Here is a 20,001-nt window from a genome sequence, read left to right as displayed (position 1 = left end):
TAAATTCAGCCATCCACCAGCCATTGGGCGCCTTTCTTGCAAGCGTCCTGCTGAATCCAGCGCAGACAGCATGCAAGCCATGCAAGCTATGGGATTTTTAAAGTGAGCTTCCACAGCACATCACATGCATGGAAGGAGATTTCTGTACTTAGTGTTTTATTGCCTTATACTAAAAGAAACCAGGAGCTAAAAATCAGTGTAGATGAGGTGATCTGCATGTAGGTTGGTGATTTTTGATGATTTTTGATAATTTTTTTGACAATGATTTTTGCAAGTTGAAAAGTGGGTAGAACTAGAAATGCGTAATTGTGTGCCCATCTGCCTCTGTCAGCCTTTTTTGTGTTTACTGAGACTCCTATTTAAATATTACAATATTGAAATGTCATCAATTTAAGAAGTAAATGAACTCTCAGCATGTTTTTTCTTGCTGCTGAAATTGTGTTGTGGGCTATGTCACAGTTGATAATAATAGAATTAAAGCCCTTCCCATTTGCCATCTTTTCCTTTCTCTCTTTCCTTACGGGTCTGCTGGTTTTCTGAGTGGCTTGCATGTTACAGTAGGACAATTTCCAGCACAATTCAGAATGGTCATTTCTGTCCACCAATTGATTTTTCATTGGCAAGAAATATACAGTGGACTCCAGTTATACCGAAGTCCACGAGACTGGCAGTTTTTTTTTTTTTCCATTATAAAGTGTCGAAATTTAGTTATAGCCGAATAAATAAACAATGAAAATACATAGAGTGGATTACATTGCAGCCCTAATTTTTACTTCATTGTACACAACGGGTAACCGGAATTTCTTATAACCATGTTCATTACAACTAATGGGAGTGCACTGTGTGAACATTATTTGTGATATATACACGTTGTACTTTGTCTTTTCTCATGATGCAGAGAACATCAGGCTATTTCTAGAGATAGAAGTGACCAAAGTACTCACCAGTCCAAGATCCCAGCCAGAGTACCAGTAGATTTTAACTGTGAACAGAGAGCCCGGGAGTCATATGACGATGGCAAGGCTAGCAGGAAAGACATCCCTGGTTGCTGCATTTGACGAGATTGTTCACTTCTCATCTATTCTGTCCAAAGGAATTGAACCAGGTAAGTGTTTTGATAATCATGCAGATCCAATTTGACCCTCTTTTTTCCCTACCACCAGGTTCCAGTTTGATTAACTGGAGTCATAATTTTTTTTTTTAAATCTAATACATTATCTATGATTAATTTGAACAACTGCAGTAAGTTGAGACTTCTTCGAGTTGAAATGAGTCATAGTATCAAATTGATTATGAAATGACAGTAAAATCATCCCACTCCTAGGAATCTCTTGTATGTTGATTTCCAGATAAACGTTTACTGAAGGGTAGCAAGTGGCAAGTCTGTAATACTTTTTAACTGTATTTTCCTAGATCTATTCACATGAATTTGTGCTCTCGTACTGTGATATTTTCTGCAACAGACAAGAGTACTTGTGTTCACCCTGCAAACTGATTACCTGTACCTACTAGTGGCGTCGTAGTGGCAATTATGCCATATCAGTTCCACAAGTAGCAAGCCCTATTCAGTGAGAGCAGTAAAACTTGGGCGACTTGCGCAAGGCAAAATATACACCTGGTGAATTCATGTCTCACCCATCACCTGAATGTATTGTATGAAATGGTTGCCCACCAGAGTTCCTGGCCGCAGTGCAGAGCCAGGAGGAAGGGCGTCGGCGCTGGCTACAGGCTGAGCAAGAGACCATGGGGGGCAAGGAGCAGCATCTGAAGCTAGTGGCAGAACGGGACGCCCTCCAGACAAAACTCAAGCATGCAAGGTGGGTCAGTGCAGTCACTTCAGGTTGACAATGAATCCACTTAACCACTAATCATTAATTTTTTAGAAGTAGTAACAGTCTCGGTTGTTGACCTTGGTGTCACTTGCTATAAAAAAAAAAAAAAAATATTTGTCCATTTGATCATTGCCTGAATGATGTTAATCACATGTTTGTCATGAAGAGGACTTACAAGTCTTTCAACATTCTATGCCAAATACAGCATGTCTTGGATATTACTTTATATGTCAAGATTGAACTCACACACCTATGATGGGAAAAGCACTTCTGTTATGACAGTTCAAGTATGATTAGTGTGTATATTTCTGTATTAAAGCAAAAAGAAGTACATGTATGTACAGAAGATATGTTACAGTGGCGTAATCAAGTTTCTAGTTTGTTTGTAGGATATGGAAGCTGACATTGATCGTCTGAACTTTGAAGTTTGATAAAAGCAACAAGACAGAAGAAACGGCATTCATGATCATCTGGGAGTCTCATGACCTGTTTTGTGTACCCAACACTGATACCAATGATATAATTATGTGGACATTGCAATCTCAAACTCTGCTAGAGAATGTGTGAGAACACAGTATAGTAACATGAATGGAGATGGTTATTAGAATGTGTCCTCAGAAAATCATGTCAGATGATTTCAGTGATATTCCAGTGGTCATATTATGTTTTCAGTATTTGTTCTCTTCTTACTGATCTGTTCTTTTTTCACTGAGATGGACACAGATTGTTACATGAAGTGTTACGGTGTAATAAAAAAATTTTTTCCCCCTTTGTCACAGGAATCAAGTTGAGTCTGAAATGACAAGAAGGAAGAAGGCTGAATCATCCCAGGAAGAACTGGTAAGATAAGGTTCCATACTAATTTGTATGACTATAAAGGCAGCAAGATTGTATAACATAACTACATGTATCTCTCCTATAGATACTGCAGGCATGATCTTTGTTCCTTGCATGCTATTACCCAAAATAGAATGCCAGTCCAATGGTAGGTAAACTTAATGAGAAAGAGAGTAAAGTCAAAGCGAGAAAATTGTAGATGCTTTACTGCAATGGGGTATGCAAAAGAATGTTGTGGAATATAGACTTTAAAATGATTTCTTGAAACACTGATTTTGTGACAAAGATGTGCAAATAGCATACAGTGAGTGATGATATCATTGCTGCTTGCATGATATTTGCGTCATTTACTTTGCCCACATTTTAATCTTCACTAAATTTCCTGTGGCTAAACTGATTAAACAAGGGAAATTGTAATAGTTTTGCAATGATAAATTCTGAGATAGAGAAATGTAATGCTAAGATGAGCTTTCACAATGGAAGTTTATAACTAGTAAAAACTGTTGGAGTGAGGAGCTATGCAGAAGTTGCAAGCACAAAAGAAAAGAAAAAATGTCCTGGGTGCAATTTTGTCACATGGGTTTATTTCAGGGGCTTCCCCAACTACCTGCATAAGTGTATACTTAGATATGACAGCGTCATTATATTCTGTTGTCTTCGTACGCCCATGCAGGAGCGTCAAATTGCACTCATCCGCGAGCTCCTCGCCAACGACAACAACAAGATGAACACGTTGACAGACAAGGAGCGAGAGTCGCTACTCTTCCTCAGCCACAATGCCGGCACCCCGCAACCAGTAGCAGGGTCCCCCCACAAAAGGCTGTCCTGCATCAACGAGAAGTCGGCCGATCTCCTCTCGGCCTCCGACCTGGATCTCGACCACACCGACGACGATCTCAACGTGTCGGTGCTCCGCGACGGCAAGAAGTGGAAACGTGCCAAGAGGGTATGCAGCCTTTGTACCCAAGTTTTCAATTTGCCCTTGAGAGCAAGATTTCAAACCCTTGATCATACTTGTGGTTGAGCTTGTTTAGCCCAAAATATTTTGCAGATTTAAAGATTTTTAAAAAATCAGCAAATAGATGCAAAGCAAAATTTTGTTTGCTTGCCCCGGGAAACTGAAAGTCTTATTCGGGCCAAGTAATATGAAACGACACTTACCCTGTTGATGTTGTGAGGGCCTTCATGAGTAATGACTTTATTGTAATGTCCTGCTTATGAGCGCCCATCTGCAAATTATGACCCTCTAGCAAACATATTCAGCTGTTTCTGTCTACATATGTGTCTGGTCACCAACTCCTAAGTTTAGAAAAATAATTGTGGTGAAGAATGAAAATGTTGCCATTCATATTGGCTAATAGAACCCACAAGTCCAAAATGAAGTACTGCATTAACAGCAGCATACCACAACATCTGCTCCATATACTGATAATCACTCTTGTGTGTTTTGTATATACCTTGAGTGACACTGGGTTTGCATGATTAAATCCGCATTCGTCATTTTAGAAACCAAGTGCGCCACCTCTGGAAGAAGACACTCCACCTAAAAAGAACAGCAGACTAGAGGATGTAAGTAGAATTTTATCAAATGGTGTTCTGGGAATGATTACTGGTATTTGCTGTATATTTTGAGATATGAGAGACATGTGAAAGAAACTGATATTAAATACTATGAGCTAAAAATGTAACAGGATTTCATGTAGACTATGGGGTGAGTATTGCTAACTCATTATGTACTCATTTGTTCAATATTGGTCAGTAGACATTAAGAAGTCTGACATGGAAATGTTAATGCTATTGGCAAGTACTAACCCAAGGAGAAAGGTTGTTTAAATTAATGTGAATGCTTCTTGAAAGGTCGTTTTAGTAAATAGTTTCTTTCTGCTTTTTGCTTACAAGCTGGCCAAGTGGATCTTATCCAACGTAGGATTTCAGTTTTGCCTTTTTGAGCAGCCAAATTTGACTGGTTCATGAAATTGCTGCATTGAGCAGGAAGTATCGCTCTTTCTCTCTCCACACAGGACACATCAATCATCACCACCACAGTGACCGTACCCCACGAGGGACCCATCACGGCGATGACCAACGTCACCGAGAAGTCTGGGCGGTACAGGAGAAGCATGAGTCAGCCAGCCATTCCTCTCAGAGGTGAGTTACTGTAAACACAGAAATTTTCGCGGTACATTACTTTTCGCATATTTCGCACTACTTTTGACTAGCGCGAATTCTAATACCAGGAAAATATCTTCACACTTTTATGCATGGTTTGATTGGGTTGACAATTGCAGCGCTAATTCAAGAGCCTGCGAATATGTTTTTGAGCCGCCCAGCGCGAAAATATTGATGCCTACAGTCCAAAGATGGGGATTACAAAGGCTGCTACAGTAAGCATGTTCCTATACTTACGCTCTCGCAAAATGCTGCCCGGAGAGGACAAAGAAATCTTTTATGATAATACACGAGTATACAAAGCTGGAGTGTACCATGTGGGCTAACAGAGTGCCTTTCACTGTATAGTTACATATTTGTGAGGTTATTTTCTGGAGGATGTAATTGAATGCTTAGATGTCACTTTGGCAGAGAAAAATTCTTCCTTCAAGAACAGGAAAGGTTCAGTAATATCACAGTACTTCCTGAGAAAATTGACCTCATTCTGCTCCAAATAGTTGTAGGGATTCCATGAAGTTCCAAGTGCTCTGGATACTTGTTGGGCATTATATGGAATCATATATCAGTGATCACAAATGATAAATATTCTCCAATCAAAGCCTTAACCCTAAAGGGGCCGGGCTTTTTTGGCTATGCTCAGACCGGGGGGTGGGGGGATGGATTCCCCCCCCCCCCCCCTCGGCCATCAGAGGTGCGATCGCGATGAAATTTTGCATGCGTGAGACCCACGTCAAAATCTACAAGATTGTGTCATAAGATTTTTTGAAACAATCAATTTCTAATTTTAATTGATTAATTATGCAAATTAAGCTCAAGATCATATTTTAGCCTAGTTAAAAGCATTGAGAGTCTTTTGATCTGTAAATCTGTTTTAGCATATTCAACAATTGTACATCACAAAAACTTCCAAAACTCATTCCAATTCTTATGTATTTTATTGTTTTCAGAATTTCTTATGTATTTCCTTGTGTTTCAACTTTTGTTTTGTTCTTTGTTTTTTCGTTGGAAATTGTCACTGACCACTTTTCTACCATAATTAGCACAAAATTAATCAATGAAAGTGATTAATTGTAAAAATAATTAGGTTTTTATGACTTTCATGACAGAGCACCATTTTCCATAGGAAATGTACACAAAATCACAAAATTGTGCCCGTTTTGGGGCGACATTCCGTTACAAAAATGGGCGTGGCTTCGCAAAAGTATGCGCGGACGTTTCAAATTTGGTCTCAAAAGTTGCGCGAGACTTGAACGAAGAAAGTCAAGAAGCCTCGCGACGAGGCCTTCTCGCGTTACAGAATTATAGCGCGAAACGTCCATCTTCACCTAGACCATATAAAGGCTACACCTGTGTAATGTCCTCTATCCTGTATGTGTTAATTCTTTGATATTTGCTAGTGTCTTTCAAAAAATCAATAGGCTGGCTTTTGGAATATTTTCTGCATCCATGCTCATTGCAATATTGCCTGTCAATTCTTGTTTGATCATTGTATTTTCATCCATAGGGGAGGGTGAGGAGTACCTGTGGATGTCTCCGATCCAGCTGAGAAACACAACGCCGAGTGGCAAGAGAGCCAGAATTCACACTTTCTGTACCAAGACGGTCATAAAACCAGAGTCATGTGATCCAGTAAGTATAATTTACTGTTTTTCTTTTTGCAAAACAAAGATGTTTCATTGGAGAGGAAAAAAAAAGCAAACACAAACCCTAATGACATTTCAATTGTTCTTCAGCTATTAATGCTTATCCAATGTAGTTGCAATTGATTGGTTGTTGTATTTTACATTTTAATGGTTATGTTATGAGAAATGAGGTGAATGTTTCTCGGACATGAGGAGTATGTAAATTGTACTAATCAGTAAAGTGTGTAAATATCTTGTAGGAAGAAAATATGCTCATGTGTGTTATTGCCATATCAAACATGTACCACCTATGCAGAGATACACGCATTATATTTCGTGTTACAAAAAATATTGACATGATTGTTGACTTCTCGTTCCTCTCTCATATAGTGTGGAAAGCGCATCAAGTTTGGCAAATACGCTCTGAAATGCAAAGGTAAGTGTTTTTAACAGTACTTTTTCAAGTTGTGGTTGAGTGCACAAGGAATCAGCATCAACATAGACCAAAACAAAAAACAAAAACATGTCCAGAGTAAAACCATAGCCACATTGCATGCATGCTAAGAGTAGTCTTCACAGATAGCCTTCCATTTTGTTTGAATTACAGAGCATTCATGACGTGCTTGAGGTGCGCTAATCAGTAAATGTTACACTTGTGACATGAATTGAAAGAGCTTGTTAGTATTATTAGTATGTTAGTATGTACTTATGTTTAGTCTTTCATCCAGCCTTAGAAATTTTACTTTCACATGTTAGTCTTGTATCAAGACAGCAAGATGACTGTGATGGTGAATCTGTTAATGTCTATTACATGAAGGGAACGCCTGTTTATGTCACATTGACATGGGTAATTGAATATGTCACTATGCAAGTGTACCATCTGTACATAAAGATAATTTTTTAGGCGTAATGGAAATCATTACATCACCAGGGCCCCGTTGCTAGAAACTTTGCGTTTAAACGCAACTTGCAACTGATTGACACTGGCCAATCAAAATCATTGTTGCATGCATGTCTTCTTAATAGGGCAGACCCTGAGCCAATCAGAATGGTTGTTTCAAAATTAGCAATTATTTGCAATTGATTGCAACTTTCTTGCAACAGGGCCCAGGTCTTGCGCTTATCTCTTGCAATAAAGGTTGATCATAAGACAGCTTGCAAGCCTACAAAATGTACACACTTTATTGTTGTGTTGACAACTCACAGCAGAATGATGTGGCAAAGTGTTGATCATTTTTGTTGTTTTATTTTTCACTTGAAAAAGCAGTTTAATAAAAAACTGCCAAAAAAAGAAAGAGAATAGACAAAGACACACAGCAGAAGAAAGATGTGTGAATCAAACCCTTGATTTATATTATTTCTTACGGTGTAATTATCTCTCAGATTGCAGACTTGTATGCCATCCAGACTGCAAGGACAACGCTGCTCTTCCGTGCGTCCCCACGACGGGCACACCCAACAAGATGCAAGCCTCGGGTCTGGACGAGTTCGTGCCAGCACACCCGCCCTTTGTTCCCTCACTTGTGGTATGTTAACAATATAAGCAGGGATGCCACTTTTAAGGCAAAAGCCTGAATTCAGGCCCTTGTAGTATCAAAGTTCAGGCCCTTTTGTGTACAAAGTAGCATCATGAAGATCTATTAAGCCCTCTCTTTCATCCCCATTGGCACTTTTGTATAAGATGGTTGAGTGAAAACTGCCTGGGCACATCTCCTGGTACATTTTTTTTTCTCTCAGAACAGTAGTTATGTTGTGAATAACATGAATTACAAAAGTATTACCTTGGTGATCCAAACCATGCACTGCCTCATGAAGAGTGAGGATTGTGTCTGCATTTCTTAAATCCACCCTATTTTTACCAGACATGCTGTAAGAAAGGACAAATTATTTTTCTTTTGAAGTGCCCAGGTGACTCATTGTGTCAATACATATGAACACTTTTCTCATTTGTCATTCCTGGACAATAACTTTTAATATATTAGCTGTATCACCTTAGAGTCTCTTCTGGAATGTTCATCTTCAACATGATATTTTCCCATCATGACTTCTGCTCCTCTCTGACAGTTGGAACATATGAACTGCAACACAAAAGTTGACCTTTGTTTTTATCTTGGATGTCCAGATTCAGTGCATCACGGAGATTGAGCTGCGTGGTCTCACGGAGGAGGGCCTCTACCGCCTCTCAGGCTCAGAGCGAGAGGTCAGAGAACTCAAGGAGAGGCTGATCCTCAAGAACGAACCTCACCTGGTGAGTTTGTCAAACAAACTTGTGTAATCTTGTGCCATGCCCTTGCTAGCATGGTCTGAGTGACTGCATGCCACTGGTAGCTGGTGACAGGTAATCCACACTTCATGACAAGTTTTGTCCCTAGCATGAGATGTGTCTTCTTTTTGATTCACTCTGCCTGGCTGCAGCTTTATTAGAACCTTCTCACCTGACAGTTACTTTCTGGATGGATATTTTGATCAGCAATCAGCATTATTACTAGAGTGCAGAAATAAAGAAGATAAAGGTTGGTGCCCATCCTGGAGAAGCTGATGAGTTCTCTATTCTTTTATGCTACATGGAGCCAGCTATGAATTCAGCATGACAGCGTGATTTAAGCTTGGAGTTGACTAAATCTGACTTTCTCCATAGAAAAAAAAAAGAAGGTTTGATTCCTTTTGAGATATATAGGAACCTTTTGCAATACAGGAATGGGTGTATGTGATATTTGTTTAATGTTTAGCTTGGATGTTCCATCAGATACTCTATGCCAGTCTTTAACTTGTGCCTCTTTATCTGTTGCGCACTCTATGCAGGAGAAGGTGCGAGACATCCACACCATCTGTGGCGCCCTCAAGGTTTTCTTCCGCAATCTACCGGAGCCCCTCGTCACCTTTGAGCTACACGGGGCCTTCATGAAGGCTGCAGGTCAGTCAAGGTTCAAAGGTCAAGGGGCTACCCCTTTGGGTAGCCTGTCAGATATAAATTTTCTGACTTGATATGTGCTGTTTTAGAGTTCCTGTGTAAACAGTTGATTTGGTCACTGTGAAGGGGACGGGAGTACCTGTATGGCATCTTGGATACATCAGTAAATTCTGTTGTGTGGTAGTCAGCTGTAACTCACTTGTTTCTGTCAATTTCCCCTCTGAAACTTCTTGTTAAAATTGAATTAATAATTTTGCAAGGGCTAGGTGATGATTTAGATTTGTTCAACCTTAACATTCAAAGGTCATTTGTTGAGAAATATGAATGATACACTGTACATTCACATTGATCTAGATGTAAACCTTGAATTGTTTCATTTGATGTAACATCCTCTTTTCCCTTCCTCAACACATACGAAGAACTGCCTTATCATACTGCCTTATTACACTGTATGTTATGAAACAGATTCACATTTTCATAAATGCAGGACCCAAACTTTATGTAGCAAAAGCATTTATACCCTTGTTTGGTCCCCTCCGGCATTAAGCATACCAGATAAAGTAGAGTAGATGATTAGATGTTACGTATCTGTCTGTTTACCTATATGCCTGCTTGCCTAATTACGTGATTCTCCCACTTTCTATCAGAACTGCCCGATGTGGATGACCGGACGACTGCCATGTACCAGGCTGTGAGTGAGCTTCCCCAGGCCAACAGGGACACCATGGCCTACCTCATCACTCATCTACAGCAGTGAGTATACACTCTGGTGTTGGTATACACTCTGGTGTTAGTGTACACTCTGCATTGTGTTATCTGCCTCTTTCGGTCCACCGCTGCATTCTGGCAATGGTTTGCTAACTCATCTAAAGATCATTTTAGCAACCCTCAGTCATTAAGGACATTAAAGTATTTGTATAGTCTCTCAAATACTCATGGTATTGAAAAGCTGCACTTTCAGCACTCATGTAAAGGATGTTACATTTGGCCTATAAAGCATGTTCACTTTGTATGGTTCAGATAAAATACATATGGACCAGAATTTGAAAGTAAAACTCCTGGCATGCTTTAAAAAGAAAGAAAAAAAAAGAATGAGAATCCTACGATTTTGTAAGTGTTGAAGCGAGGATTAGTCTGAGTTATTGGGCTTTGCACTGCATCCACCAGATGAATCTTTGCTGTTTGCTGCAAGTAGAGAGCAGTCATCCCATCCCTCTGATTGTAATTGACGTCCGAGTGAGGGGAGATCAGGATGGAATGCAACTTTTACATCACATAATTGCATAATTAGAATAACAATCCCGTTAACACATTAGGGAGTAACACTTTTTAATGTTTCCATCTACGTTCTTTCTTCATTTTCCAGTGTGTCGGAGAGCCCAGACTGTAAGATGCCAGTTTCCAACCTAGCCAAGGTGTTTGGGCCCACACTCATTGGCCACAACTGCTCCGAACCAGAACCCATGCAGATGCTGAGTGACACCAAGACTCAACCAAAGGTGAGAAAGTCAACCTCCCTGAATGTAGAACACATCAATTTCATTCCTTTTTTTTTGTACAGCAGAAGAACAACGCACAATGTGATACACAAGATCAGTAAATGTGCATGAAAGGGATGAATTCAATTCAATATCAACTATGCGAAGGACATTTCTTACTGAGATTACATCAACTATAAATCTGAGAAAAAAATATCCCTCCAGCCCATGATTGCTTATTTTATTTTTTGTGGTGCAGGTGGTGGAAGTGCTGATGTCCCTGCCGTCAGATTTCTGGAAGGCCTTCATCAACTTTGACACTGAAAACACACCAGCCAGGCATCCGAATGTCATAGCAAACCAACATGCTAAGACTCCCGGCACACCGGGCGCATACAGTAAGTCAACTGATTTATATCCTTTTACAGCTTTTGTCACATAGGTCTTTCACGCCGAAGAAGATTACAGATCTACCTCAAACCTGAAAATCAAATATCTCCTATTTGGCAATACAAATTTTTGTTTTTCCCCAACTTAAATTTTGTCATTAATATTCTGAACAAAAGTCTTCACCACATTTATGACTTCAAATCAGTAGCAACTCCAAAGAAAAGAAAGAAAAAAGAAGAAGAAAAATAAAAACAATGATAGTACTAGTAGTAGCAGGCTGCAGTAATCATAATCATCAATATCACCTCCACCATCATCATCATCATCATCATCATCATCATCATCATAGTAATAATAATAATAAATGTATAATGAATAAAAAATAATAATGAATAGAATGAAATTTATTGATTATACATGTAACTTCAATTAAATACATCATTCAAAAGAAAAAAAAATAAATACATGAAAAATAAGAATTTAATTCACACAGGTCACTGTACCATTAAATCATATAGATGTGCTTTTCACAGCAAGGTTTCCATACTCCCTTCACCCTCTTCCAGCCCACACCAGCATGCTTGGTCCCATCCATACCCCTGGCAAGACGCCAAAGAAGACCCCCTCTAACAGCAGTCTGGGCAAGGCCAAGACTCTCTTGGGAAAGACCTCTCTTACACCAAGGTGCGTATCGAGTCTTGCATCATCCATGGCTCTCTCCTTTATTTGAATGAAGTTGTTCTTCAATTTTCTCTTCTTTTGAAACTGTAAATAAAGCACTCCTTGTTATTTGCAGTGTGCATCACATTTTATCATGTGGATCATTGCAATGACATCCAATTGTGGTCATCGCAAAGCTACAAAGATCAACAAGTCTGTAGTCTGGAACATTTTTCACTGAATGCCAAAGTCACTTTTGTGTTATTCTCTTGTGAAAGTTTCATCTGATATTGGGTTACCTCCCTCTTTAGGTATATTGCTTCAGGGAAGAAGCAAGCAGATAAAGTACTTTACTTTCTCTTTTTCTCTTTTTTTTAATGAAAGTTTATATAGCCATCCGGAAGTCAAAAATGTAAAAATCAATGTTTCTTTGTTCCATATGAGCAAATGATAAATGCTCAAAGCTGGCACCAAACTTCCAAAAAAAAAGACATTACTTTGCCACCAGTGTCAACTTCGTTTTTGTATTCTTGGTGTCTGTGGTTTGGTGTGAATGAAGACTATTTCCACTGACAGAGACACTTCACGTTCCCTTGTGCAAGAGCAGCAATTACATCCAACCATGCCCCACCCCCATAGTGTATATGTACATGTACATGTGTGTCTGTCTGTCTGTATGTCTGTCTGTCTGTCTGTCTGTCTGTCTGTCTGTGTTTCCTATCACTTTGGTTCTCTCTTCCTATAACTCTTGCTCTATCAATACTCGGGTCGAAGCCTTAAGGAATAAAAATGAAAAACTCATTTGAGACATCCTCAAACTACAGATGAAGTTTAAGAGCAGTCAGTTGGCTGCCACAACTTTCTAAGAGCTAGACATGTGTGAAGAGCTCTAATACTGGGCCTGTCTTGTGCTGTCCCATCTTTCAGTGTCTGCCTTTTCCATATCCTATACACTGCATCCCAGCATGTGTACCACAGTGAATTACATGACGTCCCCCCCTCAAAAAAAAAAAATGTCATGTGAAAACAAAAGAGCAAGAACAAGGAGATGGAAGCAAATACCGACAGTGGAATTGGTGAGATACATGTCAGCAGGTTTAAACCATTTTTTTCCTTTTCCCCAAAGTTTTGTAAGTGTGAGATTCATTGTAGTCTCCCCAAGATGGCCAAGTTTCGCTTGACCGCTGGAGACTCTAATGCATGCAATTTTTGTGTCATTCAAATTCAGTATGAAGAAAGCAACAGGTAGCAAGGCATCTAGCATCACATCAAGGTTGGTTTTTCACCTTTTTGATGTTTTTTTTCCCCCTCCTTCATGGTGTCTCCTACTTCAAGCATATATTCTTGCCAGCAGACTTTAAATGTGTATCCATTGCCAAATGAGGAAAATGCTATTCAAACTACATCATTTTCTGAATGCATAGACTGCAGAATCCCTATTCACAGAAAATTAGACTCATTTTTTACAGCATAGACTCTATATAATGAGATTGATGTACAATTGACGAGATTGAGTGATGACAATTAACATGATGATACTGAGAGTTTATAATGCAACAAATTTTTCCTCTACAAAGTCTGTCTGGAGACGGACCTGTATAGTGAAGATGAATTGCTTAAAGGACAAGACAATGTCACGATGATGTTCCCATTGGCCCAAATTCACGAAGTTGGTTTAGCGTGATATAGGCGTACTTTTGACACGCGCGTATCAATGTGCGTTTGCTACTGGACGTCTATTGGCGTACGCAATCTGTCAATCATATTTCCGCAGAAGAAATTTGCATAAACTATGGTTTAGACCATGGTTTCAATTGTATCACCTTTGTGAGCTCAGGCCATTTAGTTTAGATGTTCCCCTGGCCACTGAAATCATGTATTGTAATCGTGAATTGTCTGGCACATGAAACGTTTTTCCTGCTGCAACAATAGTTTGCTTAGGTGTGGGGGTTGGGGTTTTTCTTTTGTAACTTGCCGTGTGCCAGCAGAACTGAGCTAGTTCTAAACCTGATATACTCACAAGAAAAACAAAGACTGTAAATTACTTGAATAATACATTTTTATTTACTCTTGGTTTTGCTTGGGGGAGGGGGGGGGGGGGGGCAATATTTAAAATGCCCACATGTAGCCCAGCAAGTGTCTGGTTTGTGGCATACATCTCGTTAGTATTATTATTTTTTCCAGCAATCTCGCTCAAAAAATCAGAACAAAACACAAGCAACAGACTAGATCTTTCTTAACAGCTAGTCCTTCCACAGTGTGAATGACTCTGCTGCTAATTTTTTTTTAATGTGATTTCTCATTCGGCATTGGTCTGTAACCTACCTTACATACACGTGTGTGCGAGCAGGTCAAGTGTTGTATGCCTGCTTTTTGCAACCATCCCGTAGTTCAAATCCAGCATATTATCAGTACCTCCTGTAGAACTTGTTTTTGTCTGTGTGTCCATTGCGCTCTTTCACATAAGTGCCATTGCAGCTCCTATTCCAGACAAGAGGCATTACTTCCTCAATCATTATGAAAATGAGAACATTTATCCCGCAGTGCTCGCTGCAACTCTTTTGCCATGTGCCCTATCGCTTTATCGTTACTACCTGTATATTTGTATTTGTACGTCATCCTTTCCACTTGCTGTTTTGGGCCAAGCTAGGCTCTCTGATATTTTCCTTATACCTTGTATTCGCTGTGATGCCTGTTAAGCAGTGTGCAATGATTTGCTGTTGCTATGACAGCAGCCTAGAGGAAACCAGTCAGCTGTAAGCATTGCAGTTGTTGCCATGGTAGCAGCACCTAGCTGCTGCAGAAGATAATAATTGTGCATTTTTTTTTTTGGCCAAACAGAGTCACAGTCCCTGCCTCCTGTGATCTAGCTGTGACTTTATATTGTTGCTCATGTCTGTGTTTCACGTTTTGATTCTGTCTGGTCAGTGTCAAAAGACCATCCACGTCCACTACCACTACTAGGTCCACTACTGGTTTGACCTCAAGGTTGGTTTACATATCGCTTCTGCCACCAGCAGCGCTGTACCAAAACTGACCCTTACACTGACCAGCAATATGTGATGTTTCTGTGTAAACGTGTCTTGTCGTGTACTGTCATGTCTCATACTGGTGTGATTGTGGAAAACTAACCATAAAGCTTATTTACATTTGGTGGGTCAACTCAAGATGTTCTGAGCCATTTTTTTTTCTTAATGGCTCAGTTTTATACTAGTATCTGCTAAATGGCATGTTCACTAAATCCTTTATACTTTGCAATTTATTCAGGTTCTTTGGTATTGTACTTAGGTTTTCCCCTGCAATGAATCAGAGTCGGTGCAATATATGCAGGATAGTGCTACATTGTAATGTAGAGCTGTCCCCTTTAACCTTAAAATGAAATTTCTGGGCCCCATTTCATAAAAAGTTGATTTGATAGCAACTCTTGCTGGAATGGCAAGTGTCATGGTAACGACAAGAATCCAGCCTCCTGATTGGCAGTTGCTGGGGGAAGCAATTAAAGAGCAAGAGTCGCTATCTTAGCTATCATCGTTTATGAAATGGAGTCATGGTTGATGGACGCGACAGTCTAGATGCTTTGATTGTGTACACTCATCTCAAGTGTTTAAATTTTTGTACATTGGGACCCTGAATTCTTTCAAGCCCATTTGGTTTTCTGTCACGTGGTGTATTAATGTACTCAGACATTCATGTTCATATCAAGCAGATTTGTAACCATAAAAATACTTGTCTTTATTTTTTCATGGTCATTAGCGGTACATTTGGAAGCAAATCATTCCGCTCGTCACGCAGGTCTGTTGTTCTCACTACTCCCATCACTGAAGTGGTGTTTTTTTGCTTTTCTTTTGTTTTCATTTGCTGTGGCTCTTCCATTCTTCAACCTGAATTTTGATTATTATTCATGCCAAACTGCATTCTATCCACAGACTAACTATAATAAAATATTCTCATAGCTCCTGTATCATTTACAACAGTAGTAAGTCCAAGGGCAAAAGTTGTCTCAGTTACTAGTATTTTTTTTCTTATCTTTCCCATTTCTTTTTTTCTTCTTATGCCATTGTGTTCATAGTTCTCACCTCTTATACTGTTTGAAGAGATGAATTACAGTATGTGATGTAAATGACTCTATGGAATTAGTCTTTTCATAGGGTTACCCTGTACCTGAGATCATATTGGAATTACTGTAAATGATCACAAAGCTTCAGGAAATGCATGGAAGGATAGACAAAAACAATATCAACTCATTTATGGAAATACATTTAAACCCAGTAATTTGGTTTCACATCAACATGTGTGATGAATTTTCTTCATCAAGTCTCTCTGTATGAGTGCTTACAAATTTTCCTTAACTCACTGACTGGAAAGCAAAACCTGTGTCTCGTCAGTCAAGTAAAGTTGGCAATTTTATCTTCTGAGGAAGGGCTTAATCTCCTTAGACAGATTCATGACAGAATGTACGAGAGATGAAATATATACAGTATATTCCAAGCAGTATCACAGCATTGAAAAACAGTGTTCCAATAATAATGAACTGCCCTCCATTGAGGTACTGCTTTTAACAAGGTAAATTTTGCAGTCCTCCGTTTCCTTTGCTGTATATTTAGCTGATCTCTAACGTTTCCTTTGCTATAGTTAGCTGATCTCTTTTTAGTGCATATGCAACTACGTACTGGTTATAACAAGGTAAAATCCCGGTGACTCCATTATAACGGGGTTTCCCTGTAGTGAGTAATATCTGTGTGTGTTTTTGTTTGTTTGTTTGTTTTTTCATAGTACTCTTCATCTGTGACCTTTCTAGATTTCTAAGCTAACTTTCTCTTTCAGTGATGTGATTTGCTAAATGCACAGGATAATCAATTCAATACCCAGGTCAAATTTTTTATATATAGTATGAAAGAATGCTGCGTTTGGAAAATACCATTGTGGAAGCAGTTCAAGATGATGATGAAGTCTTGTATAGCGCCGGTATCCGCCAAGTCAGGCGCTCATGGCGCTTGCTCCAAAATGAATACATAATTCAGCTTAAATTTCATGGGTGCACCGCTTGTGATATGACAGTTAAAATAAAAAGAAATAGTTCCAGGAAGTAATTGTCTCCAAATGTGTAAACATACATTTTTACACATTGGCTAGTTTTTCAATTTGAAGAGATGGGTCTTGAGGGCTGTTTTAAAAGATTCTGTGGTAAGAGCTCTGCGGATAGACTGTGGAAGGCCATTCCATATCTTTGCAGCAGCCACGCGGAATGAACGAGCTCCCCAAGAGTTGTGTGCTCTGTGTTCCACCAGCAGGTACTTGTCTGCAGAACGTAGATTTTCTCTTGCTGGGACATATGGCTCTAGTAGATCACATATATATGATGGAGAACTGCCATTCAGTGCCTTGTACACAACCAAACTGATCTTATACTCAATCCTCTGTTCAACACATAGCCAATGTAGATATCCTGTCAGTGTAGATGTGTGGTGATTTTTTTTTTTTGCCTCTTGAGAAACAGATAGACATGAACTAAACAAAAGAAAATAATAGAATGTTCAGATGTCAGTGATTTATTCTCTAAAAAACTATTAAAAATCTGCTGGAAGCTAAAACTTGTCAGCTGAACCTATTTACTATAGTTTGGTGGGATTTGTGGGGGATGGTGGTGGGAATGAAAGTTGTTGTTGTTTTTTTCAATTGAAAGAATGCTGTGTTTGGAAAATACCGTTGGGGAAGCAATTCAGGATATCCTGTCAGTGTTGATGTGTGGTGACTTTTTTTTGCCTCTTGAGAAATAGTTTGACATGAACTGAACAGAACGTTCAGATGTCACTGATTGACTGCTCCAAAAAGTATTACAAATTTGCTGGAAGCTGAAACTTGTCAACTGAACCTATTTGCCACAGTTTGGTGGAGATTGTTAGAGGGGAGAGTAGTCTGAAGTCTATAGTGAATTTCCTGTTAACACCAATTGTATCCACCATGCATATTATATAACTCATTTGTGAACACTTTACAAAGCATTTATAAACATATAAAGCATGCATGACAATATCAGTAAGACCACTATCCATTATATATTGGCTGCTATTGACAAGTCAAATCGTATCTTGCTACAGTATGCCCCCATTTAATAGCAATCATTGTGTTACTCTCAGAGTATTCATTATATCATAGATTGATAGAGAAAGTGATCAGGAAACTATGGGTATGCTTTGGACTTAAGCTTGCTCCTTTCAGTAATGACTACAAAAAGCTTGAAAACAACTGTGTTAGGCTTTACCATACTCCATAACACTTATGAGACGTAAGCCTTCAACGTTCTATCTAGTTGTACTTTTTTATTCACCTATTCCTGCGGTGAATTGAAAACTTATATCTTATATGTGACGTCTTCATGTACTTCAGAACCGTCTCTAACCTCACTTTTGAAATCAAAGTTTTGACGAGTCGTAATATTACATTTTTGTTTCATTTTACTGGTACTCTGCAGCAAGCTATATGTGTGTGATTTTTAATCACATCCTTTTAACCATGTCCTAATTTCACCATGTTTTTGATAATGAATGACATGTATCTAACATACATGACGTACTGCTTGAGAAAAGTGGTTTTGGATATCAGCTACTGAAGAACACGCTGCACAGAATTGGCAATTATTTTCATATGGCAACGTACAGTGAACATGATGCTATCTGGTCTATGTTCCAAGGAGAATTTACAGGCAGTTGTTATTCACAATGACTGAAGCTGTTATGAAAGCAGATTTGCAACAACCAATTAGCTGTGGCCATTTTTAATTGCAATTCATTTCTTGCAAATACCTTAGTGAAACTGGGCCCAGCTTACCCATTATTCCATGTCCCAATATTCAATACATCCTGTTATTTCTCTTTCAATACCATTTTTCATTTGTTTTGTTCTGTTTTTTGCCTCCAAACCAGATTCGGCAGCAAGAGTGACCGCAGCAAGAGGAGTACGCACTTCTTCGCCTCACCAACGCTTCGTTAGGAATCCACATAGGTGTCTAGTCTGTGAGCGGTGACTAGCACGCAGTCTTTTTTCTTGGGGGGGGGGGGGTAGACGATAGACTGCAGAGAGTAAGAATATTGATATTGCACATGTAGCATTTAAAGAAAAAAAAGACTAGTTGCTTGTACTGATGTATTTTTTGTACGCATTTGATATGCGTGTGTTGATTTACACACTCATAGTGTTGCCTCAGAGCTCAGAGTCTGGTAGCCTAGTCAGTACAGACTTTGCTCTTCCATAAATTCATTTCAGTGCAGTAGAATGTTGTGGTGAGGAAACACTAAGCAAACTCAAGAAACAAAAACTGATCATTCCAAGGTTCACATTGTCACTTTATTGCACTGTTGTTGTAATGCTTGTCACTGTAGAACAAAACTGCAATAAAAACTGCAATAAAAACAATTCAATTTCATCAGGCTCAAGGAATAGTGTTAAAACAAGACACCACTACACATTAATGTTTTGTAAATATTTGCTCATTACTATTAAATGCATTTTATCAGCATTCTTCAGCATATTTAAAATCTTCGCTACCGTAAGTAATCTTCAGCAGTGAAAATGGATGATGCAAAATCATATTTCAAACTACTGGTCAGTGATTGTATGGGATAGAAATTATCATTATAGTAAGAAGTTCTACCAGAACAGGATATTATGCATTTGTTTGAATAGCTTATGTGGGAATGTTTGTGTACATGTGCTTTAAGCATTTCCCTCATGCAGGACTAGTTTAGCCAGAAATACATAATTGCACTCATTACATGCTAGTTCACTTTGCTTAGAAGTCAGCCCTGTATTTAAAGGCAAATCTGTTTGGACCTCGAAAGTTCTGTTTTGCATTACATTCAACTAATGTGCATTTTTTTTTTTGTCAAACATTAAAGGACAAGTTCACCTTCATAGACATGTGGGTTGAGTCAATGCAGCAATATTAGTAGAACACATCAGTGAGAGTTTGAGCGAAATCGGACAATCCGTTAAAAAGTTAGGAATGTTTAAAGTTTCTGCTCAGTCACGGCTAGATGGAAACACTACTACAGCTTGTGATGTCACATAAATACAACGATATAAAGAAAGAATAAAGAAAATTC

General features: G+C 39.0%; 1 protein-coding gene across 1 annotated transcript; it reads left to right on the top strand.

Annotated features, from left to right (window-relative positions):
- Positions 1–959: 959 nt before the first annotated feature.
- LOC139730249 (rac GTPase-activating protein 1-like) lies at positions 960–18,956 on the top strand. Its single transcript, XM_071641134.1, has 17 exons — positions 960–1,105; positions 1,676–1,817; positions 2,612–2,672; positions 3,343–3,615; positions 4,176–4,238; positions 4,691–4,817; positions 6,343–6,467; positions 6,851–6,896; positions 7,844–7,986; positions 8,583–8,708; positions 9,263–9,374; positions 10,019–10,124; positions 10,738–10,870; positions 11,109–11,247; positions 11,806–11,923; positions 13,128–13,172; positions 18,823–18,956. Exons 1-17 carry the CDS (start codon positions 1,009–1,011, stop codon positions 18,887–18,889), a joined length of 1,923 nt encoding a protein of 640 aa, XP_071497235.1. The 5' UTR covers positions 960–1,008; the 3' UTR covers positions 18,890–18,956.
- The last annotated feature ends 1,045 nt before the right edge of the window (positions 18,957–20,001 follow it).

The sequence above is a fragment of the Diadema antillarum genome, unplaced genomic scaffold (assembly GCF_040938485.1).
Source record: "Diadema antillarum isolate AM-2024a unplaced genomic scaffold, OU_Dant_1.0 seq00000300_RagTag, whole genome shotgun sequence".
NCBI classification, from domain to species: Eukaryota; Metazoa; Echinodermata; class Echinoidea; order Diadematoida; family Diadematidae; genus Diadema; species Diadema antillarum.
This window is presented reverse-complemented; position numbering and strand designations above follow the sequence as displayed.